Source organism: Pygoscelis adeliae, unplaced genomic scaffold (genome assembly GCF_000699105.1).
Source record: "Pygoscelis adeliae isolate BGI_AS28 unplaced genomic scaffold, ASM69910v1 Scaffold262, whole genome shotgun sequence".
NCBI lineage: Eukaryota > Metazoa > Chordata > Aves > Sphenisciformes > Spheniscidae > Pygoscelis > Pygoscelis adeliae.
The window spans coordinates 1,057,876-1,082,756 of NW_008824184.1; the positions used below are offsets into that span (position 1 = coordinate 1,057,876).

The window sequence follows — 24,881 nt, forward strand, 5'->3', positions numbered from 1 at the left end:
TCCTGGAAAAGAGCACTCACTCAATGGGGCATCTGCACTGAGCGCACAGGGACACACTCTCCCGTGCTGGGGGATCTTGCCTGGCTTTCCAGTCCGGTTTCCTTTCCACCAGTGGCCCCAGCCACCGTTCCCAGCTGGCCAGACTTGTGCAGAGAGCACTGCTAAGCCCAGCGCAGGCGCTGGGCTGGGCTCACCACCCCCTGCATCCAAGGAGCACCTATGCTCTCATGAAGGTACCAACGACTGAAGTCACAGCACCCTGCAGGACCAAGTAGCACTTCTCCAAGCATATTCCAAGACACAAGAACAAATCCTGCTTCAAACCACCCTGCCAGGTCCCTTCAGGCTCAGAGGCACTCATATCACCATCAGTAGCGCCCCATGGAGTCCATTTCTCAGGGACACCTGAGCACACGCACCAGGAACCAGCCTGACAAAAGGGATTTCCAAGGGACCAGCAGCCTCCATCCCCTGCCTCGCAGCCTCCTGGCAGAGGTACCAGCGCCCCAAAGCTCTGCTCTCCCCTCTGCCCTGTGCTCTGAGCAGGAGCATTACACCCAGGGAAAGGAAAAGCAGACATCCAATCGTCTTACTCATACCAGGTTTATTTTTCTCTTCCCTGTATTTCTGATACAAGGGATGTAACCAAGGTCTCCACAGCAGCGAGCCTTCTATAGAAAAAATAGTCATTAATCTCCCATGGCAAAACCATCCCTGCCCGACAAAGAACACCCGCGCAGAATACAGCAGTGCAGGCAGGGACCGATACACATTCGCAGCCTTCTGCTCAGGTAAAAATATATTAAAGCCTCCCAGTCATACAGAAATCAGCTACTGACGAGAAATATTATTGTTGCGCACACAGCCACCAGGGCGTTTACTAGACAACCACGTTTTATACGCTAGCTACAAAATTGGATGTAGTGTCTCATAGTGCAATATTTCCAGGTTTGGAGGGACCTAGCTAAGTCTGCGTTAAGATCTTTTCTAGGAATTGTACTCCTGAGGAATGAAGAAAAAAAGGGGAGCAAAGATTTTATTTCACTGTGTTCAACAACTCACTTCATTGAACAATCGTTGTGCTCTATTTAGACACTGCATTTTTCTAGAAGAGAAAAAGAGATCTTGTGTGATATTTTAAACTATGATTGGTACAAGTCAGTGCCTAAACCTCTCAACTACACAGTCAACAACTCATTAATGCTGAAATACTCTATGTGAAGAAAAAAAAAATAATTTACTATCATTTTTAATTTCGCTGGACTCACTTAGTCCAGTATCTTGAATCCTCTGAATGCAGACATTCCTGTCCTCACTAATGCTTCCAGTCACTCCTGTTTAATATTACTGAGTTGACACAGAAAAAGGATCCCAACGTTGCTTTCCAGGTGCGTTTCCAGGCATTGGTTCTAAAAAAAGGGTTACTTCTCTGAAAATCAGCTGAAGAAGACAAAAGAGAAAGATGAAGCAAAGGCCATCTCCATACTCTTGGTTGAATGGTGCCAAGTATTTTCTCATCTGTTTGAAATGTGCAACATATCATGGTTAAGAGGGTCTTCCAAAGACCCCAGGGAGCCTTCTCCATGTGGAGACCTGTGCTACGCTGAGCACGCCTGGGGATGCAAATCCCCGCGAGATGGACCAAGGCAAGCCAGAGGATGAGGTAGGGTATGGCAGCCTCACACCAGAGCGGCTGCTGCAAGCTGACTTGTGCAGCAAGGCTCCGAGCCGACCTGCCCATACAGTGCAGAGGGGCCAGAGCACAGGGTGAGGGTCACCAGCGCCACGGGAAAGTAAGGAGGGGAAAGGAAGTCCAGGGGAGATACTAGCAGCCTCTGTGGGAGCTTGTTTTATTAGTGAGCGGCAACAGGGGAAAGGGAGGTGACTGGTTTTTAATCCTGTCCCAAACAGGAGAATACATGGCTTTCCTTCGTGCCAGAAACCCAGCAAGGACAGAGCAGCCCAGGAGACGGCAGTCTCTCCTCTCACCTGGCCTGGGCCGAGGCAGGACTTGCAGCAGCACGAGGGACCAAGGCTGGGAAGCTGCAGAGACACTTTACAAGTCAGGCTCTGGACTTCTTTAGGAATGGCAGGAAGGGTCCACACCTTCCCAACAGACACACACACACACACACACGTGCACACCCCCCCACTCGCGCCCTCCCTTTCAGAACAACCTGAAAAAGCTGCCTGCTACAGGCAAACATCAACTGTTAAAAATAAGGCCAGAAAGAGACAAAGCAACCAAAATAAATAGTTTGGCAACAAAGCAAATGTGGCTGTTACGCGGAGACCAAGTCCTGGTTCGAAACAGCACATCTCCCTAACAAAAGAGCCTGCAAACAAAGTGAAACTTCTATCCAAGTAAGAGGAATTTTGCCAGCGGAGGTTTCCAGAGGGCTCTCGGCAGCTCAACCCATTCCCCTTCCGGAAAGCACAGGGGGCACCTGCCCCACCTGAGCACTGTGCTGGGGAGTGAGGGCTGCCCGAGCTGCGTGCCAGCTCCTATCCTCTGGAAACTAAATAAGATTAAACCTTTTCTGCTCCTGAGCAAATTCAGACAATAACCACTTTCGTCCAAAGCACAGGCTCTGGCAAGAGCTTGGCAGAGGCACAGCTGGCTCAGCACGCTGACCCCCACGCCTGCTGCTTGAGCTCTTAACCTATAGCACTCTGAAGCCTTCCTGAGAATGGCAGGGTCCATCTGCTTGCGTTTAACCTGCTGCTTCTCGAGTCTGGGCCAGTGGTTCATTCTCCAAGACAAACGCAAAGGCCCTGCACAGAGCAAGGGCGTCAGGAAGCCCCCGCACAGTACCTGTCCTGAGTAAACAGTGCCCATTTGTGGCATATCCAATGCTGCAGCCTCGTGCTCGTCTCCTTGTGGGCTCCGTCATGTTTCTGCCTTTGTGCAGCTTCCCACAGACTTGACTTCTACCCAGTAAGAAACTGGACCATCTCCTGGGAAAGGAAAAAGAAACACTCCCACAGCAGCAGCTGCCCAGACTGCACAGCCTGCTGGGGGGTATTATGGTCACAAATCTGACTGGCACTTTTAATGTTCCTTTTATGCTCCCCCGGGGTTTGCTTTTAAAGACGATTTACGTGGGTGTCAAGTGAAGTGTATTGGGTCAGGCCCATCACCGCCTTCATCCTGGAGAAGTGCCTAAGAAGAGCCAGCCCTGTCTAGCCCAGAAGCTCTTCCCTGTAAACCTCTATTATCAGCTGCATCTCTCCAGCCCTCGAGTGAGCAGTCAGCTCCCACGGAGCTGATCCATCCTCTGTGCATGAAGGCCTCCACCTCCAGCAGCAGTCAGCAGCTCTGAGAGCCCCCATTGCGGAGTCCGGGGCCATGGCAACTAGGACAGCTCGAAGCCCGTGTTCATGCTGATCGCGTAGCGCAGCTTCTCCCGCAGGATGCTCTTCTTGCTGTAGTTGGGAAGCTTGAGGAGGTTGAAACACGTAGAGGAGGTTGGGAGACGCCCACCTGGCTCTTTCTTGCGGATTGTGAAGAAGCCCCGTAGCACACTGCCCAGCGTGTCACCGGTGTCCTGGAACAGGGCAGAAACGCATCACCCTTGCACCTCTCCGCTGTGCTCCTTCCAAAAGCAGGGTGCCTATACACAGGGCAGAGGTGCTAACACAAAACCTGTCTGCTGGGAACAGGGAGAGTCAAACCTCAAAGCCCTGTCCCCCACAACAGAAAGGAGCTTCTCTTGTAACTGCAACTGCCATTACACACGTAGGGTCCCTTCACAGGGAGCAGAGGGGAGCAGGATCAGAGGCACGGGGCACAGGGAGGTCCCGAGGAGAAAACACAACCCTGGAGACAGGCAAAAAGAGCCCAAGTGCTGCTGTGTGTGGGAGGAGGTAGGTGCAGCCACATGCATCCTATTAGTGTAAGGTTGTTTTCACCTTGCCCTGTGGAGCATATATTTTTAATGCTTTAGAGTTTCCTGGTCAGACAGAGATGAGGAAGCTGGGCAGGGAAGGAGGCTGCCAGAAGCCTGGCAGGGAATGCATGAGACACCAACAAGCAGGGCACCTACCTGATCATCAGAGACTTCCACGCAGCGGATGGAAAAAGGAGGCTTGAGGTAGGCAAAGCCCAAAAGTGGAGGCCTGGAACAGCTGGTAACAAACTGAAAAAGTGACGGACAGTGAAAGACAGCAGCAGCGAGAGCAGCCTGGCTATAACAGACATGCGGCTAACGCAGTCACAGCAGACAGCTGCTTGGACTGGCATTTGAGCCCCCCCCCCAGTACAATACTGCGGAGCTTTAGCACACAGCTCTGCTAGCCTTTGAAAACAGGACTATTCATGGTGACACAAGAGCATTTATAGGAACTCTGCTTCCACGGCTGCCCCTCTGCAGGGGAGCAGGATGTTGATTTTAAGGCATCGAGCATTCTGACACTCCTTCTATCAGTGCAGAAAGCACCCAGCTAACAGGAGGAGAATAGCACTGGCCCAACCACCCCAAATGGCAGGTCGGGCTGAAATGACTGCATTTACCTTGAGAAACATGGCTCTCTCCTCAGGGCTGAAGTCATTGGCTAGGATGTCCCACAGCCAGATAATGACCCGGTGGCTCCCATGGAAGCCCCCATAGTACACCGTGTGTTTTCTGGGGAGAGAAAGGTTGCGATAGGCTTGTGTCCCACTGCAGCAGGACGGTCACAGCTGCCGGCTGACAAGTGCTGGAAGGATCAATACCTGCCACGAGTCAGGGTTCACTTTGCCAGTACTGAGCCCCCACCAACGCTTACTGGGCACTTGATCAGAGAAAAGGGAAGGGCAGAGAGAAATTCTGCTCAGGAGCCAGTGGAAGAAAGGACTCTTCCCATTCATTAGTACTTTGTCCAAATTACCTTTAAGGAACATGTTCTTCAGCTCCATTCGTTTCTGTCTGCTCCTCAAATTTCAATTAGGAGAAGCAGAAAGTTGTGAAAGAGTCAGTCCCCTGCAAACCTTCATATAGCTATATAATAAAATGGCTTGGTTTGCTGAGTGAGAAGACCAGCAGACCAAGTTGCTCACTTACTTTAAGTCCTCGAGGTCAATCTCAGCATTGTCACCGGAGATCAGCCGCTGCAACTCTGGTGCAGAAAACATACGAATCCATTCAGGCTTAATGATCGACCTGAATCCACTGATGAGTGCTGCTGTCTGACTCTTGATTTGTGTGTGCATCCGGAAGTGAGCCATGAGATGGATGTAGCTGATCCTGCGTGTGACAGGGAAGGCGGCAGTGAGGGAGCTGGAGCAGCAAGGGACAACCACCTCACCGGTGCAGGAACAAGGTTGCTGACCTGCCTTCTCCAGCCCAAAAGGGACTAGCACTGCCTGGAGACGCATTATACTTTCCCCTTCAGGGCCCTGCTTTTAATCTAAGCAGAAAGAGCTGTTGTTCTGCCCAGACTTTGCCCTCCCACCCCCCACCTCTGGGACTGTCTGCTCATTTCTCAGAGCTTCTTCCCAACCCAGGGACTAGCTGGCTCTAATAATCACTTGATCAACCTTGGCCAGACAGCAGCTCACAGAGGGGAGCATGCGTCCAACTCTTCTTTAAAGGATCAGATCCCCAGTCACAGGCACTCCTCTAGGTTTGAAAAACAACTGTCTGGGCTCTGATGTTGCCTGCACCGAAATGCATGGCTGGAGAATCAACACACCAAAAAACACTTAGGAGATTTCCACCTTCATCCCAGGAGTATGGAAGAGGTGCACTGTTTATTAGAGGGAGCACCATCAAGCTTCCTCTTCTCACCAACAGTCAAAACAACCGAGCTTGCTGATTCTTCTTCATCAGCTCCTAGGCAGACACCACCACAATCACATTGACTGGGTTTTCAGCTAGGTAACCTCACTCCGCCATTAACAAACAGAACTGTTTCTAGATTGCTTCCACTTATAACGCTCCTCCTGCTCCCTCCCAACTACCAACTTGTGTGCACATCTGCACAAAAGCTTCAAAGTTTCTGCTATAAGCGAGTAGAGTAACATACAGGACTTTCAACTTTCTCCCTGAGCTGACTTCTGACAAGCCAGAGAAAGATCCTTTCAAATGCAAACTCCCTGGTCAGAGCTCGAGAAGGGAAAAGACTGGGAACATCAGATTGCAAAGCACGTCTAACAAAGACAAATCCTCAGGTAGGATCCAGCTTTCACTTGCCATTAAAGAGAACAACCCCCAGATTACCAGTTCAAACACACATCTGCTTAATAGATATTTTATCCTGCTTTTATGATCACTGAAGGGTATAGAGAAGAAAAAAAAAAAATGAAGGGAACAAAAAGGTGGGTTTGTTTTTCAGGCTCCGGAGTTGACATTTACGATAACTATCTAAAAGCCGGTTATCTGTGAAAATAGCTACAGGGCTCAGTGTCTCCTCTGATTTCCTGCGTCTAAAGTACGACTGTCGACTACATTTGAATTCACCACTGTCTCTTCTGAAGAACAGTGCTTTATACAACTGCCACATGTTATCATTCTGAGAAGATCTGTCTGCTCCAAGGTGTCTTTGAGCATCTGTGCCCTCTATGTTCACGACTGTGTGCCTGAATTGCTTTGAATCCATCTGTCTGTATCTATCACCGTCATTAAATCCTGCAGAATCTCACAGACTGTGTGCCTTTGACCTCAGAAGCGCTGTTTCAAGAAGTAAATTGTCAATTTTTATTTTGCAAATCGAATTTAATACAATTTCTGCCGATGAACTGTAACCAGTAAATTCTATTAAGATATTTATGTGCTCCTTCTACTCCAATCTATCTCAATTCATTTCAGATGCAAGCCCAAGGAACTAGAATAAAGTATTTTGCAGCGGTGACCTTAAAAATCTAATTGCTGTACTTACTTATTTTCATTGGTAACAGGAATGGTCTTCCCTCCAGGAACAAGTTCATGGCAAACAAGCTGAGGGAAGAAATGATTGTATTGCTAATTACTGCCTGGAACCACAATGGAAAGAAATGCCATGCTAAGCTGTTACCTCCCCATAAAACATTTGTTTTTACAATAAAACAGTAGGATTTAAAATTTAAGTAATAATCCTGCTTCTGTCTTGAACCAGTTTCACTTAACTATTAATATAGTAATTGAACAGTAGGGAACTCCGACTCTCCCACCAGTGGAGCCAGCCCTTCTTTGACGAAGCCTCCTCTCTAGTCTGATCCATCACTGCTGGACCGCACACAAATCAATTCAAAGAGCCCCGGGGGACTGTTGCAATCCCAGAATCCAGAGGCTGAACATGCTCAGAGCCTTCACATAGCTCATTCTAACAGCACAATCCAAAACTGTCTGCTCCACAGGTCTCATCTGGGGCCACGTGAGTGACAGAGCTCCCTGGAGTTCACTGTCCCTCAAGCTGGGCACTCAAGGCACGAAACAGAGAGTGCTCGGAAAGCGAGACAGCTGGGAAGTATCTCCTCCCTGCCCTGCCAGGCCAGGGTCTGGCGCTCAGCCGACAGCACTGCTCAGAGACAGCGGCAGGGACCCTCTGGGTGCTTGCTACAGCAACAGAGTCATGACTCATCTTTGCATCAACGCTAAGAGGCAGAAAGTCATTATTCAGACATTACAGTGGCCTCTGTGCTTCAGTTCCAGGTGACTTCCAAGGTCAGAAGGGAGCCCAGCACAGGGAATGAGCTCAGCTCCCCTGTGCCCGACACAGAGCCGTACCTAGTGGGGACACACAAGGAACCACATTCAGGAACCACAGGGTTACCCCACCTGGCTGCTTCAGCATGGCCAAAGCACAAGGCAAACAGGAGTCCCCTGGTTTATTTTGAAGTTTTGAGTGCTGCAGCCTCCCATGTCTTACTGCTGGGCTCTCATATGCTGTTTCCTATCTTTATTTTTAAGGTGGAAAAAACCTCAAAGCCGAAACCTCAGCAATCCTGAGGCAGCAGCAAGATGTTCAGCCCACAGTGCAGTGAGCGCAACCTTTCACCTGCACGGAGCAGGGCTGTATCAGTACTTAGCTGCTTCCCATTCACCCTCGCAGCTTTGCAGGTGTGTTTACACTGCTATTGCTGCTACCAGATTTATGCAAGCTAGGTCCAAACTAGCCAGCTTAGGAATAAGAAACTGCAGCACGCAAAGCTCTCAAGGACAAGCTGCCCCAGATAAACACCCCGTGACTTAGTGGTCTTTGAGCTCTGTGCCACTGGATCTACACTGCTAACAGTGCTCAGGCTTAGCGCTAGCTGGGGTCTCCCCACAGAATTTGCAGCAACAACAGCATACACAGACAGCAACGGCATTTTTATCTTATCTGTCCATAATTTTCCAGCTATGCATACACAGCATCACAGAACCCAAGGCACAAGGGCAACCAAGAACCTTCAAGCCTTCATAAGGGACTGACAAACAGCCTTTTCTCCTCAAGGCCAAGAGATCTCCTGACACGCTTCAAGTTTCTCTGATGGAAACGGCTACGTTTAAAGAAAAGGAATTCCTCCCTACTCACATAGATTCTTCTTTTTAAGAGGGGAAAACCAGTTATGCAGGGAAAGCAAAAAACAATGTTTTTCAACTAGAAAAGAAAAAATCCTGGCACTAGAAAAAATTAAGGGTCAGAAGGCAACCTTTTTGTGGAAAAAGCTGCTCTCTGCCCACAGCTAAATATTGAATGAAGCTGCAGAATCCTAAGGCTGAGTTCAGAGAACCTCTGAAGCTGAGCCAGCCTTTCAGCACAGGCATTTTTTTGTAAAAGGAGAGCAGAGCTAAGCCCTAACCACAATCAAACACAAGGTCATTTACTAGTCAGTCCCCTCAGGATTCTTGTTCAGATGGTCCACACAGAGCATCCACCTGACATATCCAGAAACACAAGTACCAGAGTAAAAAGCACTCTGTGTAGCACGAACTTGTACAGACTGCCCGACTTTTAGATGCTCAAGAGCAGCTCTCAGAAAGCTCAGCAGAGAATAATACCTGTCTTCTGCTGGCAAGTCAGACCGCAGGTGTATTTCTCTGCTTTAAGGACACTAATAAAAACTAGGACACCTCTGCTCAGGAGTCAAACCTAGTTCTGCTGCCAACTGTTTATATTCACAATCTGCCACTTCTGGCACCACAGGCTTTCCCACAGCAGTGGGCAACGATCCTCAGGATCCCTCTTAGTGCTTCAAAGGCTCTTCCTGGTAGCCTCAGCCAGACAAGTGAGGGAGACGCTCCCATGCAGAGCAGCTAGGATCTAAGCAGGAGAAATAGGGATTGCCTGAGCCAGGGCTGTGGACTCTGACTATCAGTGCCCAGAACTCTGCTTGTCACCACCTAGCACGAGGAGGGTGTTTGGAACAGAGATAAGCTCCAACACAGTCATTGAATAAAAGCCTACCTGGCCCATCACATCTTCATCGTAGGACAGCGTTAAGCCCAAGTCACCGATATCACCATCATAACGCTACAGGAACAACAGAGAAAGGGAAAGAAGGTCAGTGTTTAGCAGCAGGATAGCAGCTCTGCATTTTTTTATTACTCTTCCACTAAGCGATCCCCAGCAGGCACGAGGCACCAAAGCATAACGAATACATGAGTTGCTCTAGGTTATGGGGAGACTGCACAAGAGCTGAAGCTAAAACTCGGGCTTTCCTGATTGCCAGTTCCAGGTTTACACCTTCAGACTCCTTTCTCATCCCTGCTTGCTCCAGTAAAAACACAGGACAGCTACCTGCCAACCTGCCTCAGAATCACTAATTACTTCCAGGGTGGTTTTAAAGATGATCAGTATCCCAAAGGCATTTGCAGTTCTATTATTTCTAGCAGCAGCCAGTGATAAGGGAGTTGAACCACAGGAAAAGTAATGCTCAAACCTTAATTGAAGTGAGATTTTTATAGAACTCAGAGTCCAAGGAGGGAAGTTCATCTACGGAGCTGTAGAAGACACTGTGGTGGTGCCCAAGTAGCTGACTCAAAAAGAAGGAAGCAAATGGTACATCCACAACTATTCCCTACAGACAACAAGAATGCATAGGTAAGGTCCCGCCACATACTTGTTATGTGCAACATCTTTGCTTACCTACGAGGCCTGCAGGCAGATCATGTGTTGTGGAACAAGTGCAAACATGCAAGACATTGAAATCAGCTAAGAAAACCATATCCTCTTAAAATCCATTAATTAGTGGAGCAGGTGCAAAAAGGCAACAGGGGAACCCCATGTTTCCTTTAAAAGAACTACCTTACATGGAGAGGGTCATTCTGTCATCCCATCCTCCTTTTAGCCACATGTCCCTTTAAGTAAGGTATCAACAAATGGATGCTTGTAAGGTGCAACACCAAAATAACAGACTATTCCAGCTAGTGTCCCCAGCACCAAGACTAATAATCAAGGTATGTCCCAGGTTTTACCTCCAAAATTATTTTTAATACATGCCTGAAGAAGTGCCAGACTGCTCCATCATCAATAACTTTATCCAAGTCATTTTTTCAAACTCACCTCTTCAGTAACACCTCCCCAAGCATGTGACAGATGCTCTCAAAGGCAAGGGGCACTATCACAGAACTGCTTCTGAACAGTGCTATACCAACAGTGACAATATCCTAATATGGTTCTTTTGGCTCACCTCATATACAGCCTTCCCAAGCATCTTCCCCACAAACTCAAAGAGCTGTAGGTAGTTCTCATGAATGTAGGACGTTGGGGATGGATACAGCCTCTCATCACCACTGGTTGTCTGCACACAAACAGAGATAACGGTACAGTGAGCCAGTCAGTTTCTTTCTGCAGTGTGTCATCATGGTCAGCATCTGCAGCCCTGCATCGTACCTTGAACAAGTTGAGTGCGGGGTCAAACACCTTCTTTATTATCTCTTCCAGAAACTCTTTGAAGACACCATCTTGATCAATACCAGCCTCATCGACACCCAGATCATTCACAAACTTCACTCTGATCACTCCCTTCATGGCATTCTGGGAAAGCTGCCGTAGCTGTTCATATCCATCCTACACAGACCAGAAGAGCCAGAAGACAATCATACAGGGAGACATGTGAAACACCCACGCAGACATGTAGCAGAGACAGGAGACAGATACACCACAGAAATCTGCATTCGTCATTGAATTTTGTCCAAAAAGACCAGTATTTTTCCTAGCCAAAACTCCAGGTTTATAGCAGTCTGAACTGAACTAAGGTCCAGCATTTTCCTGTAACGTCACTTCATACAAAAGCAGACAGAACTGGCACTGGGTCCCTCAGCACCCACAGAGGAGATAAAAACAAAATTCACACCCCATTCTTGACACAAAGTTACTGGCTTGTTGGCTGGCTTCTACAAGCCAAGTCACTCACCTCCAGCATACGTGAGCGGCGGATAGTGATGTGTGTGACATGAGGTGATGCGGAGCTGGTTTCAACCAGCCCAAGCTTCTCCTTCTCCTTTGTAACCATATTTCGGAAAAGCAGCACCCTCTTAAAAAGAAACCAGATTTAAGTCTTCATCCACAAGGATCCTTATCCTCCAGTGCAGCAGGGCTTTCAGATGCTCCTGATGCATGCCCAGAACTAGCTCTTGGTTGTCCTGTTCCCAGCTAGGCCCGACGATGCCACTGTCACCTACTCACTACAAATAGTGGGATCTGCCTCCTTGTTCCCCAGTGGGGCAGAGAAATCCTTGAAGCTCTGCTTTGGGAGGGCCAGGGTACTGACAATACTGAAAACAAAACCACCTTTCCTATCGCCACATAAAAATTGTCATCTCTGCAGATTTGCTACCTGCAAAAAGACACTCTGCTTTCTGCATAAAGACTTTCTCCAAAGCCACTTCATGCACTGCTGGATGACTCTATGCAGCTGCCCACAAAAATAAGCTCTCTCAATGAGAGAAATCAAGACAGTTTAGAGGAAATACATTGGAGGGTGGGGGGAGGAGAAGACTTCGTTTAACTGGCATTTCAATCACAAGCTCCGTGTCACAAAATGCTCAAGACGCATGTCCCTTCCATCCCGTGCCACCCAGGTCACTGGCTTTTCGGCCTCCACCCTCTGCCCCATCCCACTCACATTCTTGTGGGGAATGACGTGCGGGATATACTGCAGGAGCAGCTGGGCTCGTTTCTTGTCCTTGTCCAGCTCCTGGAAGAGCACGCTGGGTTTGAGGTCCCTTACAAAGAAAGGCACAGATTCAGAGATCCCTGAGAAATGCCCAGGTGTGGTAAATAGCTGGGAGTAGGAGAGAGAGGAAACCTGTAACGATTTCAAAGATGACTTAAGTGCTCAGGTATACACATCTAAGAAGACCAGAGACACTCAAGCTGTTACGTGCTGAGTCAGTTTTCAAAGCATCACCCTCCATGAGCAGCAGCTAATCCTTACACCACAGAAGAGAAGCACAATAGGAGGGGCGTCCTTAAATGCAAACATAGGGAGCAATTCTGACCTTGATCTCACAGGCAGAATGAGAGGCACTCAATTTAAAGGAAGGGATCCCAAACCAGCCACCCACAGGGGAGCTGGCGCACTGGGACAAGCACACAGCTGCACACGACCCTTGCCTTGAGCTGAACACTTACTTGCGTAACCAGTGATCCTCAGGAGCAAAACGCCTGCGGCAGTCCCTTTCATACAAGACCATGAGCCAGCCATGGACAGAATGAAACAGCTCCAGGGTCTCGCCTCTGGCGTTTTCTGAACAAAAGGAACAAAGCAGCAATGTCCAGGCACCCTAGGTAACAGGAGTGTCCAAGAGCAACATGTTGATCATCTGCCCCCCACTAATAGGACAGGTGTATTTCTCCTAACATCCACTGCCTTCAGTCAGAAGGGAGAGATTTTGTGCCTCCCGGAAGACAGACAGTCTCTTCTCTGATCAAAGTGAAAAAACTCTTAGCCACATCAAAGCCATCTCAGCCAGCTCCAACTGAGCCATCACAACAGAAACAGACTATCTCATCTAATTGCCAGAATTGAGCTGTACCCAAATTATACCAGCATATAGATCAACACTAGATATCTACGGAGACCCTAGGAAGCCTGCTCTGCTTTGTCAAAGCACTGTATTACATTCTTGTCCAATACATGGCCCAGTCATGCTAAACTTAGTCTCTGGCAAAAACCAAACATGCCCATCATGTCTGTTACACAAATTCTTACCGGAAATAGAAAAGCACACTGTATTTGGTGCCGAGCACAATAGCGGCGTCTGGACACCAAAAGACTGGGACATATTCTCATGCCACACAATGCAGTATGGTTCTTTGTGCAAAGTAATGATTAGCAGAAGCTTCAAATTCCAAAATTAATGCCTTTTGTTATTCTAATAGTAACCTCAACCCAAACTATTAAAAGCACTTACCTACAATTCCATCCCAGATCATCTTAAATACAAAGGAATTCAGAAAAGACGAGATGGTAACAAGCTCTTCCAGTTTGAATGAAATCTGCTCTTCATAGACTTCTATGTCATCAAGAATCCTATCAGAGAAAACAAATGCAAATGCACAAGCGTAAATTTAATTCCCTTTTGAAATTTTCATAAAGGCACATTATCCTTTAGCAGCAGCTCTTATTTCTATGACAAATGACACCCATGAGGATCTAAAGTCATAAACAACTAAATCTTATTTATTGATTTTGATCGATACCTGATCCTAACAGAAGACAGTATGAAAGGTCTGAGATACAAGCAAAGCCTGTATTTCATAATTAAAAGGACCTATGCGCTCATCCCCAAGAAAACTTTTTCATCATTCAAGCTAAGAAAATTGTCTCTACTGACTAGCAAAGGCAATTTTCCACCCCCTCTCTCATCCTTTGTGTTGTGTAAGTCTATGAGCGAGACAGCAAAGGAGCTGTAAACAGAAGCACGTAAGCTGGGGAGCTTTCTTGCAGCAGTATTATAACATTGTTCCTCAAAGCTTGTCTGGACTCATCGAAGCATTTGCTTTGGACTGACGCAACTGTTGCCCACAGCAGCAGCAGAAATATTTCTTCCCACTCCCTAACCAGTGTTGTAATATTTTGTTACCAGTTCAGCCAGCTGTATATTCCTTAAGCAGCACATGGCTGAGGGGAAAAGTCCTTTTGAAGTCCTTTGTTTCTCAGGACTCTACCTGAAAAGCTTGCTGCTTTACTCTGCCTAGTTATCTTTATGCAAAGGCAGCAATACCTTAACTATTCCTCTTGAAACATAAGGAACACAACAGCTTCACATCACAAATCTAGAGGGCACCCTCTGCTTGCTACCTACGTGATAAGGTGGCGGGAACAGTCACAGAAGAGCATCAACATGGCCAGCAGCCTCTTGGATTCCTCCGTATCATTATTCAAGCATTCCAAGAAAAGTTTTAACCCGCCCTGTGGTCCCAGCTCACAGATAAAAGCCCATAATTTGGGCAACAGATCATCCAGGTAAGTGAGGCCTAGCAATGGAAAAATATAAAGCACACTCAGTAAAGCTTGTTCTGCCTGCTTGTTCATGCAGACTCAAAGAGACGAACTTGACTTGGAACTGAAAGATCCTTTCGCAAAACAACACTTTAATTGAAGGGAACATAAGCATCACATTTGGCTCCCAAGCCTGCCTGCATTAACAGGAGATGTACAATCACCAGAAAAGCAGAAAAAAGCTTTTAACGAGGCATTAATCGTTTGCACATCTGAAGCCCTTTCCCACTAATTATTTTGCAATATTCTTTTTTCTAAAGAGAAAAGATTTAATTCCTGTGATCCATTCACTATTACAGCCATCTTAGAGATGAGAACACAAAGAACGGGGTTGTACCTGTGGTCACCACTATAGCCACAAACAAAGCATCCAAGGCTCTGGACTCATTCCTCTGCTCTAGCCACTAAACCAAAACAGTGCTTATCCATTCGTAAGACAGGTAATTTGTTCTTAAGATGTATGAAAGCATTCAGTGTTTGCACCACATAAAGATTAATATTGCTAGGCTTCTCAAAAACACTGACTCAGTCTTAAGTTTGATATGGAGTAAGCAAGGTTTCATTATAGGAAAACTTGCTTCAATTTGTATTCTGGAGAGTTAATGCTTGATAAAGAAGTGATGAATGTTATTGATCAGATGTATGATTCAGGATGGAACAAGCCTTCCACCCAGCCAGTCAATAAACTGTTGTCAGTAATAAAACTACCAACAAGTCAACAGAATTTAATAAGAAAAATCTATTTTTTCTCCACATTTTAAGTGATTTGAAAAGCACAGATGTGCCCTGACCTGTGAGTATCTGCAGACGGATCTGCGTTAGCGTTGTGAGAGTGGTTTGGTACAGGACACAGATGCTGCACACCTTCTGCACTTCTGCTGAGTCCACTCGCTTGCCCCCAACAGGCTTGAGAATGTTGCGGACAGATGCAGACTTCTGGAAAGCTCTCTTCAAAAGATCTGGTGACAGAGAAGCACAGGAGATGTTGGCTCAGGAGACAGAAGTCCTATTCCAAACCATTTCTTATTATCAGCCACTTGGCAGCCATGCGATAAAGAAGATTTTAAGCAGACTACGTCACTCCACAGACAGTAGGTTTTGGTGGACTTTTCCGGCAGAACACTGTACAGCTGCTAGCAATGCAGAAGAATATTTCCGTGGGGGCATTACTCTAGAACTTACAACCTTACCAGAACTGCAGTAACTAATGACCACAGGATCTAGTGCTACGGGCAGCAGCTAGAAAATAGCTAGATTACAGCTGTCTTATTCCAAATACTCTTCTGCAGAATCACCATGCATCACAGGTCCATGAGCCAGATTCACCTTGCTTTTCACCTGGGAAGCTGGCCTCCCATCTTGCCTTGGGAAGTACTAAGTTATGCAGTAAGCACTTCAGCTACTTGAGAAACAATGAAAAAAACCTGCTAAAATAAGCAAATATTTTCACAGCACCAAAGTAAGAGACTTGCCCCAGGTCACAGAGGCATTCTGAGCAGGAATTACAAATAGGAGAGACCATATCCCCACCTAAGCAGCAGCAGCTGCTGCAAGTAATTACTCAAAGCTTTTAGCCTAAGTGGAAAAGTCAAAGCCCTGTGAGTCTGACAGAGAGACAGACACATGTGTACACACACACACAAAAAGCAACCCTCCAGAACTGACTCTTCATAGGAAGGCTGTTCTGAGGGGAAACTGGCTGTGTTGGCAGCTGAGCTATTTCCTGATTCTCCAGCAATTTCTTGCTGAGCACATCACTGAAGAGGATGCGGATCATATGGACTCCCCAGAGATGCTGCAGTTGCTTTGTCAGCAGAGGCATGGACTCATTCAATCTGAAAGACAAGTCAGAGAGGCATGTTAGAAGGCAGGCTGGAATAAAACACCAGACAGTGATACTTTGATACATTTAGCTCATAGTCAAAATGGAGTATGCACCCACCCTACAGATGGGTCTCACAGGAAGAGCTGACATACAGGTCCTGTATCGAGTGTACCAGATTGGCTACTGTTTACCAGTCTAACTATACTAAATTAATTTCCTCATGTAATAGTCTCTGTATGAATGCAGCAGTTCATATTGTGCAGATATAACCTGAAATATCCGAGAAGTTATTCTGAATAGGATCACACTGTTCATCTCAAAACATAAAACACATTGCAGCATAAAAAAAAAAGGAAAAAAATAAAGAGAGGCTTAATCATCTATCACCATAAGGTCCTCCTCACTTACCCATAATCCACAGTCTGTGAAAACCAGCCCAGAACAGGATGCCAGTGGGTGAGGTTGGATTTCTTTTGTGAAACGTACTTCTGGCAGTAGGAAAGCATGTGAATGAGCACTCCCACAAAATGGGCTGTCTCCTCCTCAAGAACTTTATCATTCAAGGAGCCCAAGTACACAAGATTACCTGGCGGAACGACCAGCACAGCAAGACTTAAAAGAGGAACAGATGCTGTGGGACAGTGGTTACAGACATAACAGACGAAATGAACTCACACCCCTTTTCAAGTCCAGGAGAGGATTTCTGTGAAGAATGACTATTAGAGGCTACCCTGCAGCAAGCCATTTCCAGCACACATCAACCACTAAGGTGGCATGTCACTTTGGCGGCCTTCTCAACTGTATCCCACCAACACCTTCTACAAAGTACTATAAGCTACAGATGATCCATGGTTATTCCTGAGTTCCAACTGTTCCTCTTGTTACTTTCACAGAAATGTGAACTTAAATATTTCAGTAGTATGTTCATTTAGGAAAGTTAGATTCAAGTCTGCTACACTGCAAGACTTTCTCAGAGTCCAAGTGAAAAGCTAGTGGAGATACTACTTCACAGTTTAGGTATGATGACATGTATACAAGAAGTCTCCTGACTCTTCCTCCATTTGCAAGGGCCTTAATCCACGTTTGCAATATCCCCAAATAAATCTCAATTATTATTTAGAAATCATCTAAATAAGGATACAAAATGATGAGTTGGAGGCAGCTCTGACCCATGGAAAATGAAGATTTGACTTGACTCTCTTCCAAGCACAGTAAAAAAAGAAGTGTTACAGGTCCTTACCCAACAAACAAAGAGTGTGACTTCCTTCAAGGCACACGCAGACATCTCGGCATTGTGCTTCACGACTTAAAAATAGGATGAATTTGCGGAAAAGATCATGAGATTCTATCACTGGCAGACGCTGAAAGACAGAATTTAACTGCCCGTGAGGCTGAGAAGTGCCACACAGAACAACCACATCTGATCTGCCATCAGCAATTCAGATTGTCTTTTCTTTCCAAATAAAGCAGCAAGTTGAGACTGTTGCACTGAAGAGAGTAAGAGTTTGACATGAAGCTGGTCTAGGAAATAAAAAACCTTGCAGGTGAACAGGCCATGTTCTAGTTGTAGACAGACCTCTGCAACTGTCTGTCTGCAAGAACACAGAATGCCCATTTGGCACAAAACTTGTCTGTCTGCACCAAGCTACACAGAGGAGCAGTCAAATTAAATTAGATTAGTGGACAGCCTACTAGTTACCATCAGAGATCCTTTGCCATGCAACGGACTGATTTTTGCTTTGGCTCTGTCTATGGTTACACAAATGGAAGAATAAGGACATGCAAAAATTCGAGCTGTGTGTCACATACGCCTTTATTTTTATTGGTTTTATTTATTTATTTTAAGGCAGTTCAGCCCAGCATCCCACTGGTGTTAATAGCGCCTGCGGTATTAGAAACCCAGAGTATCTGGAGGGTGTAGGGATCAAGCGCTTCCACAACAGAGAGTTGAAACTGGCAAAGAGAGAAACGCCAATGCTCTGTTCCAAGAGCTGATAAAATGGAATAACAAGTGGTCTTACGTGATATTCAGTGGATTTTTGGTACTATTACATCACCCACTTACCTCAGGTGTTAGCGTAGTAAGATGAGTCATTATAGCAGGCACAGACATGATATGGATCAGAAACAACCTCAACAGATTGTCTGAAAACTGCGCAGCAACCACAGGGCTACAGAGAGAAGAATACTTCAGTGCAAGAAACCTGACCTAGCAAAGTAAGATGCAGTCTTTAACTGAGCCATTCAGAACTGGCTGCCGATTCTACCCTCGTCAAGAAGCATCACTGGAAAAAGAACATTCACTTACACTTCTGTTATCATAGCAAGTTCACAAAATTGCTTACGACTCAAAGGAATATAAGCCAAACAGTTCACAGCATAATGTATTTTTACACAGCACATCCATCCCACCCAGAGCACTGTAAGTGTTATGTGGTTCATCTCTGTCCTGGTTTTGGCAGGGATAGAGTTAATTTCCTTCCTAGTAGCCGGTACAGTGCTGTGTTTTGGATTTAGTATGAGAACAATGTTGATAACACACCGATGTTTTAGCTGTTGCTGAGCAGTGCTTACACTAGTCAAGAACTTTTCAGCTTCCCATGCTCTACTGACTGAGAAGGCCGGAGGTGCACAAGAAGCTGGGAGGGGGCACAGCCAGGACAGCTGACCCCAACTGGCCAGAGGGACATTCCATACCATGGGACGTCATGCTCAGCACATAAACTGGGGAAAGCCGGCCGGGGGGGCCGCTGCTCGGGGACTGGCTGGGCATCGGACGGCGGGTGGTGAGCAATTGCATTGTGCATCACTTGATTTGTGTATTATTATTATTATTACATTATTATTATTATTATTTTATTTCAATTATTAAACTGTTTTAATCTCAACCCATGAGTTTTTCTCACTTCTACTCTTCCAATTCTGTCCCCCATCCCACCGGGGGCAGGGGGGCGGGGGGAGTGAGCAAGCGGCTGTGTGGTGCTCAGCCACCGACTGACTGAGATTAAACCATGACAATCTCTTACGTTCCTCTTCTCCCCACTACCATGAAGTCAGTAATTACATTGTTGTTTTCCTTAGGAAGATATTAAGTGACATATTCAAGGACGTCCACTACTACTCTACTGAACATCACCACCTCACCATCCCAGCAGTGACAGCTATAGAAGGGAAGTGGCACACAATTAACCACTGAAGTCTTAAAAGAATGCTCGTTAACAGCTGCAGATTTCCAAAGTGAAGAGACATGGGCTCTGCAGAGGTGAGGTTAGGGTAACAGCATACTTTTCTTATTTTTAAGAGAACAGACTGAACCATTAGAAAAATCTGCACCCAACTCTTGTTTCAGGGACAAACTTTGCCCCTGCAAATTGAGTAACGGGTACATCTGCATCAGCAGTTCATCGTGAAGAGGCATGACTATACTTATCTAGAGAACTCCAATCCCTTCTGATGGTTCAACAGAAAGACATACAGATGCTGTACTCTAAACTGTAACAGCACTCCGAAGTCTAGGCTTATACTAACACTAATTACTGACTTAAGAGCATTCTGATCGGAAAAAGGATGACAGGAAAGTGAGCTATTTGCCTAAAGCAGCTTCTTTCATCAGGGTGATACTCTCAATAGCACAAAGAGACTGGCAGAATGAGAAGTCTTCAAAAATGCAATAAAGACAACTTTAGTTGCATATTATCCCAAGCAGCTCTGGCTGCCTTACCGCAATGCAAGAGAGAAGATGGCAGTTAAAGAGCCTTTGGACAAGGAAGGTCTGGATCTTGCCAAGCCATTAGTTAGCAAAATCTGGAATAAAAAAAACACACAACAAAAACCAAAAACCCCTGCAGTACTCAGAAAAAGATTATGACTCCTGAAACACTTTGCATTTATTTTCAGAGCAGAGAAAAAGAGCACCACCAAAAAAACTTAAAAACCAGTTACTACAAGTCATTTGGCAGAACTAGAAGGGCTTCAGGTTAGTAATGGCATAACACAGAAACTGAAATCAAGTCAGACACTCTACAGTACTTATTTCTCTAGGACCTGTACTCAGAGTTCCTAGGCCTTCTAAAATTAACAGGTCATAGCTGCCTGGTAATATCGTTCTCATTTAAAAGATTAAGAAGAATTACATCAGTCCCTTTCCCCTACAGAACAGTAAACAAATCAAATCCATACAAAAGGGCAGCAGCAAAGTTTGGAAAAATATTCAAGAGTCCTTCCTGTCCATCTCATTACAAGGTGATTAAGTAGGATTTAGATTCAGCAGTAGTGACAAAAAGGAGACGGTGTATTTGGTCTCAGGTGCTTTGAAGAAAAATATGCCCACACACAAATCACCAGTGCTCCACAACCAGCTTCTCCCTGACACGCCACCACAGAGATCATAAAAGCCTCCTCAGAACAAGGACCACAGCGCAGGACTGGGGCTTGGTTTGAACAGAGAGAAGACATAACTGTATCAGCCTGAGACTGACCTGCAGCACAGAATAAAATCCCTTCTGATTTAGATGTCCCATGATGTTTGCACAGATGTGGTTCATGGCAGGCCTCAGGGTTTCACCTTCCGGGTTAAAACACTGATGTTACTAAATCAGCATCACAGCTCCACTCTTTACTTCCTTACACACTATAAACCAGTTTGTCAGTTTATAAGCCCTTCTTGCACAAAGTCCTTGCCCTTATATGCAAAACCACCATTTAGCAGCATTTCCCACCAAGTCTTGTTTAAGGTATAAGAGTCATATTTCCTCCCGATACTTGTCTACCTTTTCTATGTGTATTTCCTACAAAAACCCAGAGCTAAAAACACATTCCGTTACCCTCTGAACACTTCTTGTGTGGGGTATTTTGGAGCATTATAAAAATGTTGTAACTGTTGCTGTTCTAAGGGAAATAGCCTATCTAATCTGAAGAGAATCCTTGCTGCCCAGTCTATGCTTTGTGCAAGCACAGAAGCATAATGAATCTTTGTGGTAAGCACGGGGAGAAGACAAGGTGCAGAAACAGCGTTCAGTAGATTTTAATAGCAAATCCCAGATCAGTGGCTTGAAGTATTGAATTGGATGCACCAACCTTTTCCCCGAAGGATTTTCCACGTAGAAGTGTCTGTGAAGGTAACAAGCATTGTGAGGTGCAAACTGACCAGTCTGGAGTCTTGTAAGATGTCAGGCTGCGATAACAAACACCAATGTTAATAAATCAAATTAGCCTCGTTGCAAACTACAGAACTGTTAAACACAGGGAGACAAAAGACAAAGAAAATGTTTCTTACCTTAAGCTGCTTGAGAAATTCACAGCAAAACCACAAAATGTCTTTGATCTGTTTGATCCATAAGAGCGTAAGATCCTTGGAGAGTGCCAGTGACACATACCACACCTGAGAAAGGCAGGATACAAATGGGAGCAGTGCTTAGTATTTGTGATACTGACTGGCAGAATACATTACCAGGAAGCTTTGTAACAAAATCACCTCCTCAGTGCCCGACTGAACCCAGCAGCGGAACCAAGTTATTTCTCTCCCCAGAATTCACGGGGCAAAGCATACCACCCACCACGGAAAGAAAGTGCCCTTTAACTCCTATAGCTGTAGAAGCTGCATATAGCAAAAGTATCAGGGGAATACTAAAGAACTTGTCCAAACATTCACCATGGTATCTCAGCAGTGTTCAGGGGCTCTTGAAAGCTAAAAATTCAAATATCACCAACCTAAATCCCCACACATAGAATTAAAAAAAAAAACCAAACAACCCTCCCACCCCCAAACTAAAAAAAAAAACCATCCTGCTGACCTTGGACTCATTCTCAACATCCATACTATTAAGAATACACCGGCACAGCTTTTCAAATCTCTGGGGGGAAAAAAAAAAAAAGAAAAAGGTGGCATTAGTTCTAACTACAGGAAGGGCTATTCTGGAAAAGCACTAGGAACAGCTCAGCAGAGGGAGCAAGATACCTCCATATCCAAACAACAAATGTTCCAAACGCGTTCCCTACAGACAGTGCCGATGGCTCCTTCCCCGAGGGCGCAACTACACGTCACGCTACAGCTATGCAGAAGAGTTCGCTCCTTGAACACAGTGCTCATCAACAGGAGGAATTTCTCAGCCTTCCCTGCTAAATTGCCTGCCTCAACAGCATGGACTGAAGCCGGGAAAAGCATCTTCCTGTTGGGGTTCAGATTAATGCTAACGAGCAGCCGTGTGTTCCGAACTCCCAACCCTCACGGCTCTCAGCAGAACCTGGCCATCACATCCAGAACTCCTTAATTATTATTTCAGTCCAGCTGTATTTGTCACATGCTTGCAAGTCATAAAGCCATTCTGAGCTACAGAATGGGCTGCTGTGGTTATCCTAACTGAGAGCGGTGTCCAGAAATAGAGTGGAAACGAGCACAGCCTAGTCCTCGGCCCAGCAAGGGACCGACTTGCTGCTGGAAGGGGAAGGAGAAGAGGAAGTAGAACAGACATATTTCAGCAATGCACCCAATTACTGTCCTGCAGAACTTCAAATGGATGCCAGGCACTTAAAGAATTTGTATGTAATATACACATTTTTTTTTGATGCTGTAAATACAGAAAACTCCATTTGCAGTACTTGCACCATCATCAACGAAAGAGGACTTTGATGGAACAGAGATTAAAAAAAAAGTCACCCACTGCTGCTGCAACTTAAATACAGCCTTTCCTTTTCCAATTGTTTTCCTTATAATTAGCCCTCACAGTTTCCTGGGGCAAATACATCATTTCATAGACGCTACAGCAAAGGGCTTCACTCTGAAACCACGAGTTCAGGGCACAGTCAGAAAAGCAGCTGCGATACAAACAGCCTGCATGCTACACTCTGCCAGGACAGCTCTTTGTGAGCTTGCCACAACGTACCTGCCTGGGGAACTGATGCAGCTGACAAAAATCACAAGGCACTGCTCAATTACTGAAGTTGGCACGGTCACCAGGAAAAACATTCGTTAAACTATGCCCTGAATACGGAACCGCTACTAAAACATTCAAGGGTTCGTCTATCTCATTCCTACGGGCAGATCTCTCCAAGAAGGACTAGGAGACAGAGATCACATTTCTGACGCCAAAATATATCACAGGAACCTACATGATCACTAGATAACTAATTAAACATATTTAACATGTTGAAATATGTCCTCAAAAGAAGAAAAGCGTGTCAGAGTAGCAACCTTACCTCTTTGTCCTCTTTATGATTAAATACAAACAGTAGCTTCCTAGCAATTCTGAAGATAGAAAGAGCACTTCTTTTACTTGAGCCAGACTCATTTGCCCCAAAGAAATCCTCCACTTCTCTCCTACCAAAGTGGGAAAAATGAGCATCGGTAGTTAAAAATCAAGCACACCTCTCCAGATAAGAGCAAAGCGTGGAAGGTAGAATTTCACACACCTTATCTCCCTCTGCAGGCGGCATCGACAGAGAAATCTCCTGATCAAAGCCTGGATCTGGACAGCGGCACGCTCCCTCTCCTTCAGCTCCCTCCGCTCCTCCCGAGCCTGGCGTGCTTTGTCGAGGAACTGGGCTTTGGAGGACTGGCTTGCACTGAACATTTTTATAACCTACCAAAACGTAAATTTAAGGAAACAAAGAATCATTGCAGCAAACGCCTGGGGGACTAGGAGCAGAGCGGACAGAACGCACAGGCAAAGGTAATTCTTTACACTGCTTCTGCACTGACTACCTGCATCCAACATTTTAACAGGGGAAGGAGAGTACCCAACAGCACAGAAAGAAGTCCGTGCAAAATACAGCCTAGGCAAAGCCAAAGTTACTTGTCCATGGGACTGCAATAAGAAAACACATTGATCTCCGAATCATTCCAGCAAAGCCCGCAACCTAATGCAGGCAAGTAGATTTTAAGAGTAAAAAAAAAATAATCAATGTGTTGTCTTTATGTTCGACTCCCTGTACTCCAACTCCCCGTTCCAGTCTTAGTTGTTTTCATTTTCTTGTTTACAGAGAACATATAAGAACAATTCTATAGGCGAGCATGAAAGAGAAAGGGCACAAGAGACACTTGGAAGCTAATTTATTGCCACTCAACAACACAAAATGCACAGTCAACAACAGCTTTATAAATACTTAACAATGAACTTACCTGAGGGCTTACTTCAGAAGAAGAAGTGCATGATAATCATTTATACACAAACAGGATCCTCATCCACTAGCTTCAGGCAGCTCCTGCACAGATAAGCACACTACCTGCAGACGATTTGGGGATTTACTCCTTACCTTTCCAGTTCTAAGTCCCTGTGACCAGACTTACCTCTCACCACGCTCTCAAGAAAATGTCAAGTCAGAAAAGCTTCAGGAGAGGAGAAGCAGCACCACCGCTCAGCTGCGATCGCTGGCACATGTAGCTCCCGACACTTCAGAGTGGGGAAAAACGATCTGATGTGTGACAAAAGCAAAGGCCAGCCTCAACCCTGCCAGGGCCCTGGGCATCGGCGAGACCCGAGCGGCAGCTGCCCCACAGTGAGCGCCTCCCGTTTCACCAGCGTTGGGGCAGGACTCACCTTGGGACTTGCCCAGGCCACTATCAGCAGCCAGCGGAGACCCCCACGCCCACCTCTTCACCGCGAGACCCCTCGGCCCCACAGCCCCAGATGCCCGGCCCTGAACCCTCGCAGCCCCACAGCCCCCCTC

The 24,881-nt window shown here is 46.0% G+C and overlaps 1 protein-coding gene across 1 annotated transcript; it reads right to left on the reverse strand.

Moving 5' to 3' along the window:
* Nucleotides 1-591: 591 nt before the first annotated feature.
* Nucleotides 592-24,588, reverse strand: UBE3B (ubiquitin protein ligase E3B). The gene is made up of 28 exons (XM_009334390.1): nt 24,502-24,588; nt 24,334-24,416; nt 23,625-23,794; nt 23,412-23,532; nt 22,010-22,069; nt 21,493-21,597; nt 21,294-21,390; nt 20,696-20,781; nt 19,939-20,021; nt 18,283-18,388; nt 17,458-17,578; nt 16,626-16,803; nt 16,058-16,227; nt 15,184-15,351; nt 14,196-14,367; nt 13,302-13,420; nt 12,520-12,634; nt 12,011-12,110; nt 11,300-11,419; nt 10,777-10,953; nt 10,574-10,684; nt 9,824-9,961; nt 9,349-9,414; nt 6,859-6,917; nt 5,043-5,225; nt 4,514-4,625; nt 4,047-4,139; nt 592-3,548 (listed from the first exon to the last, which is right to left on the reverse strand). The coding sequence occupies exons 3-28, from the start codon at nt 23,783-23,785 to the stop codon at nt 3,357-3,359; spliced, it is 3,213 nt and encodes a 1,070-aa protein (XP_009332665.1). The 5' UTR covers nt 23,786-23,794; nt 24,334-24,416; nt 24,502-24,588; the 3' UTR covers nt 592-3,356.
* Nucleotides 24,589-24,881: the final 293 nt, after the last annotated feature.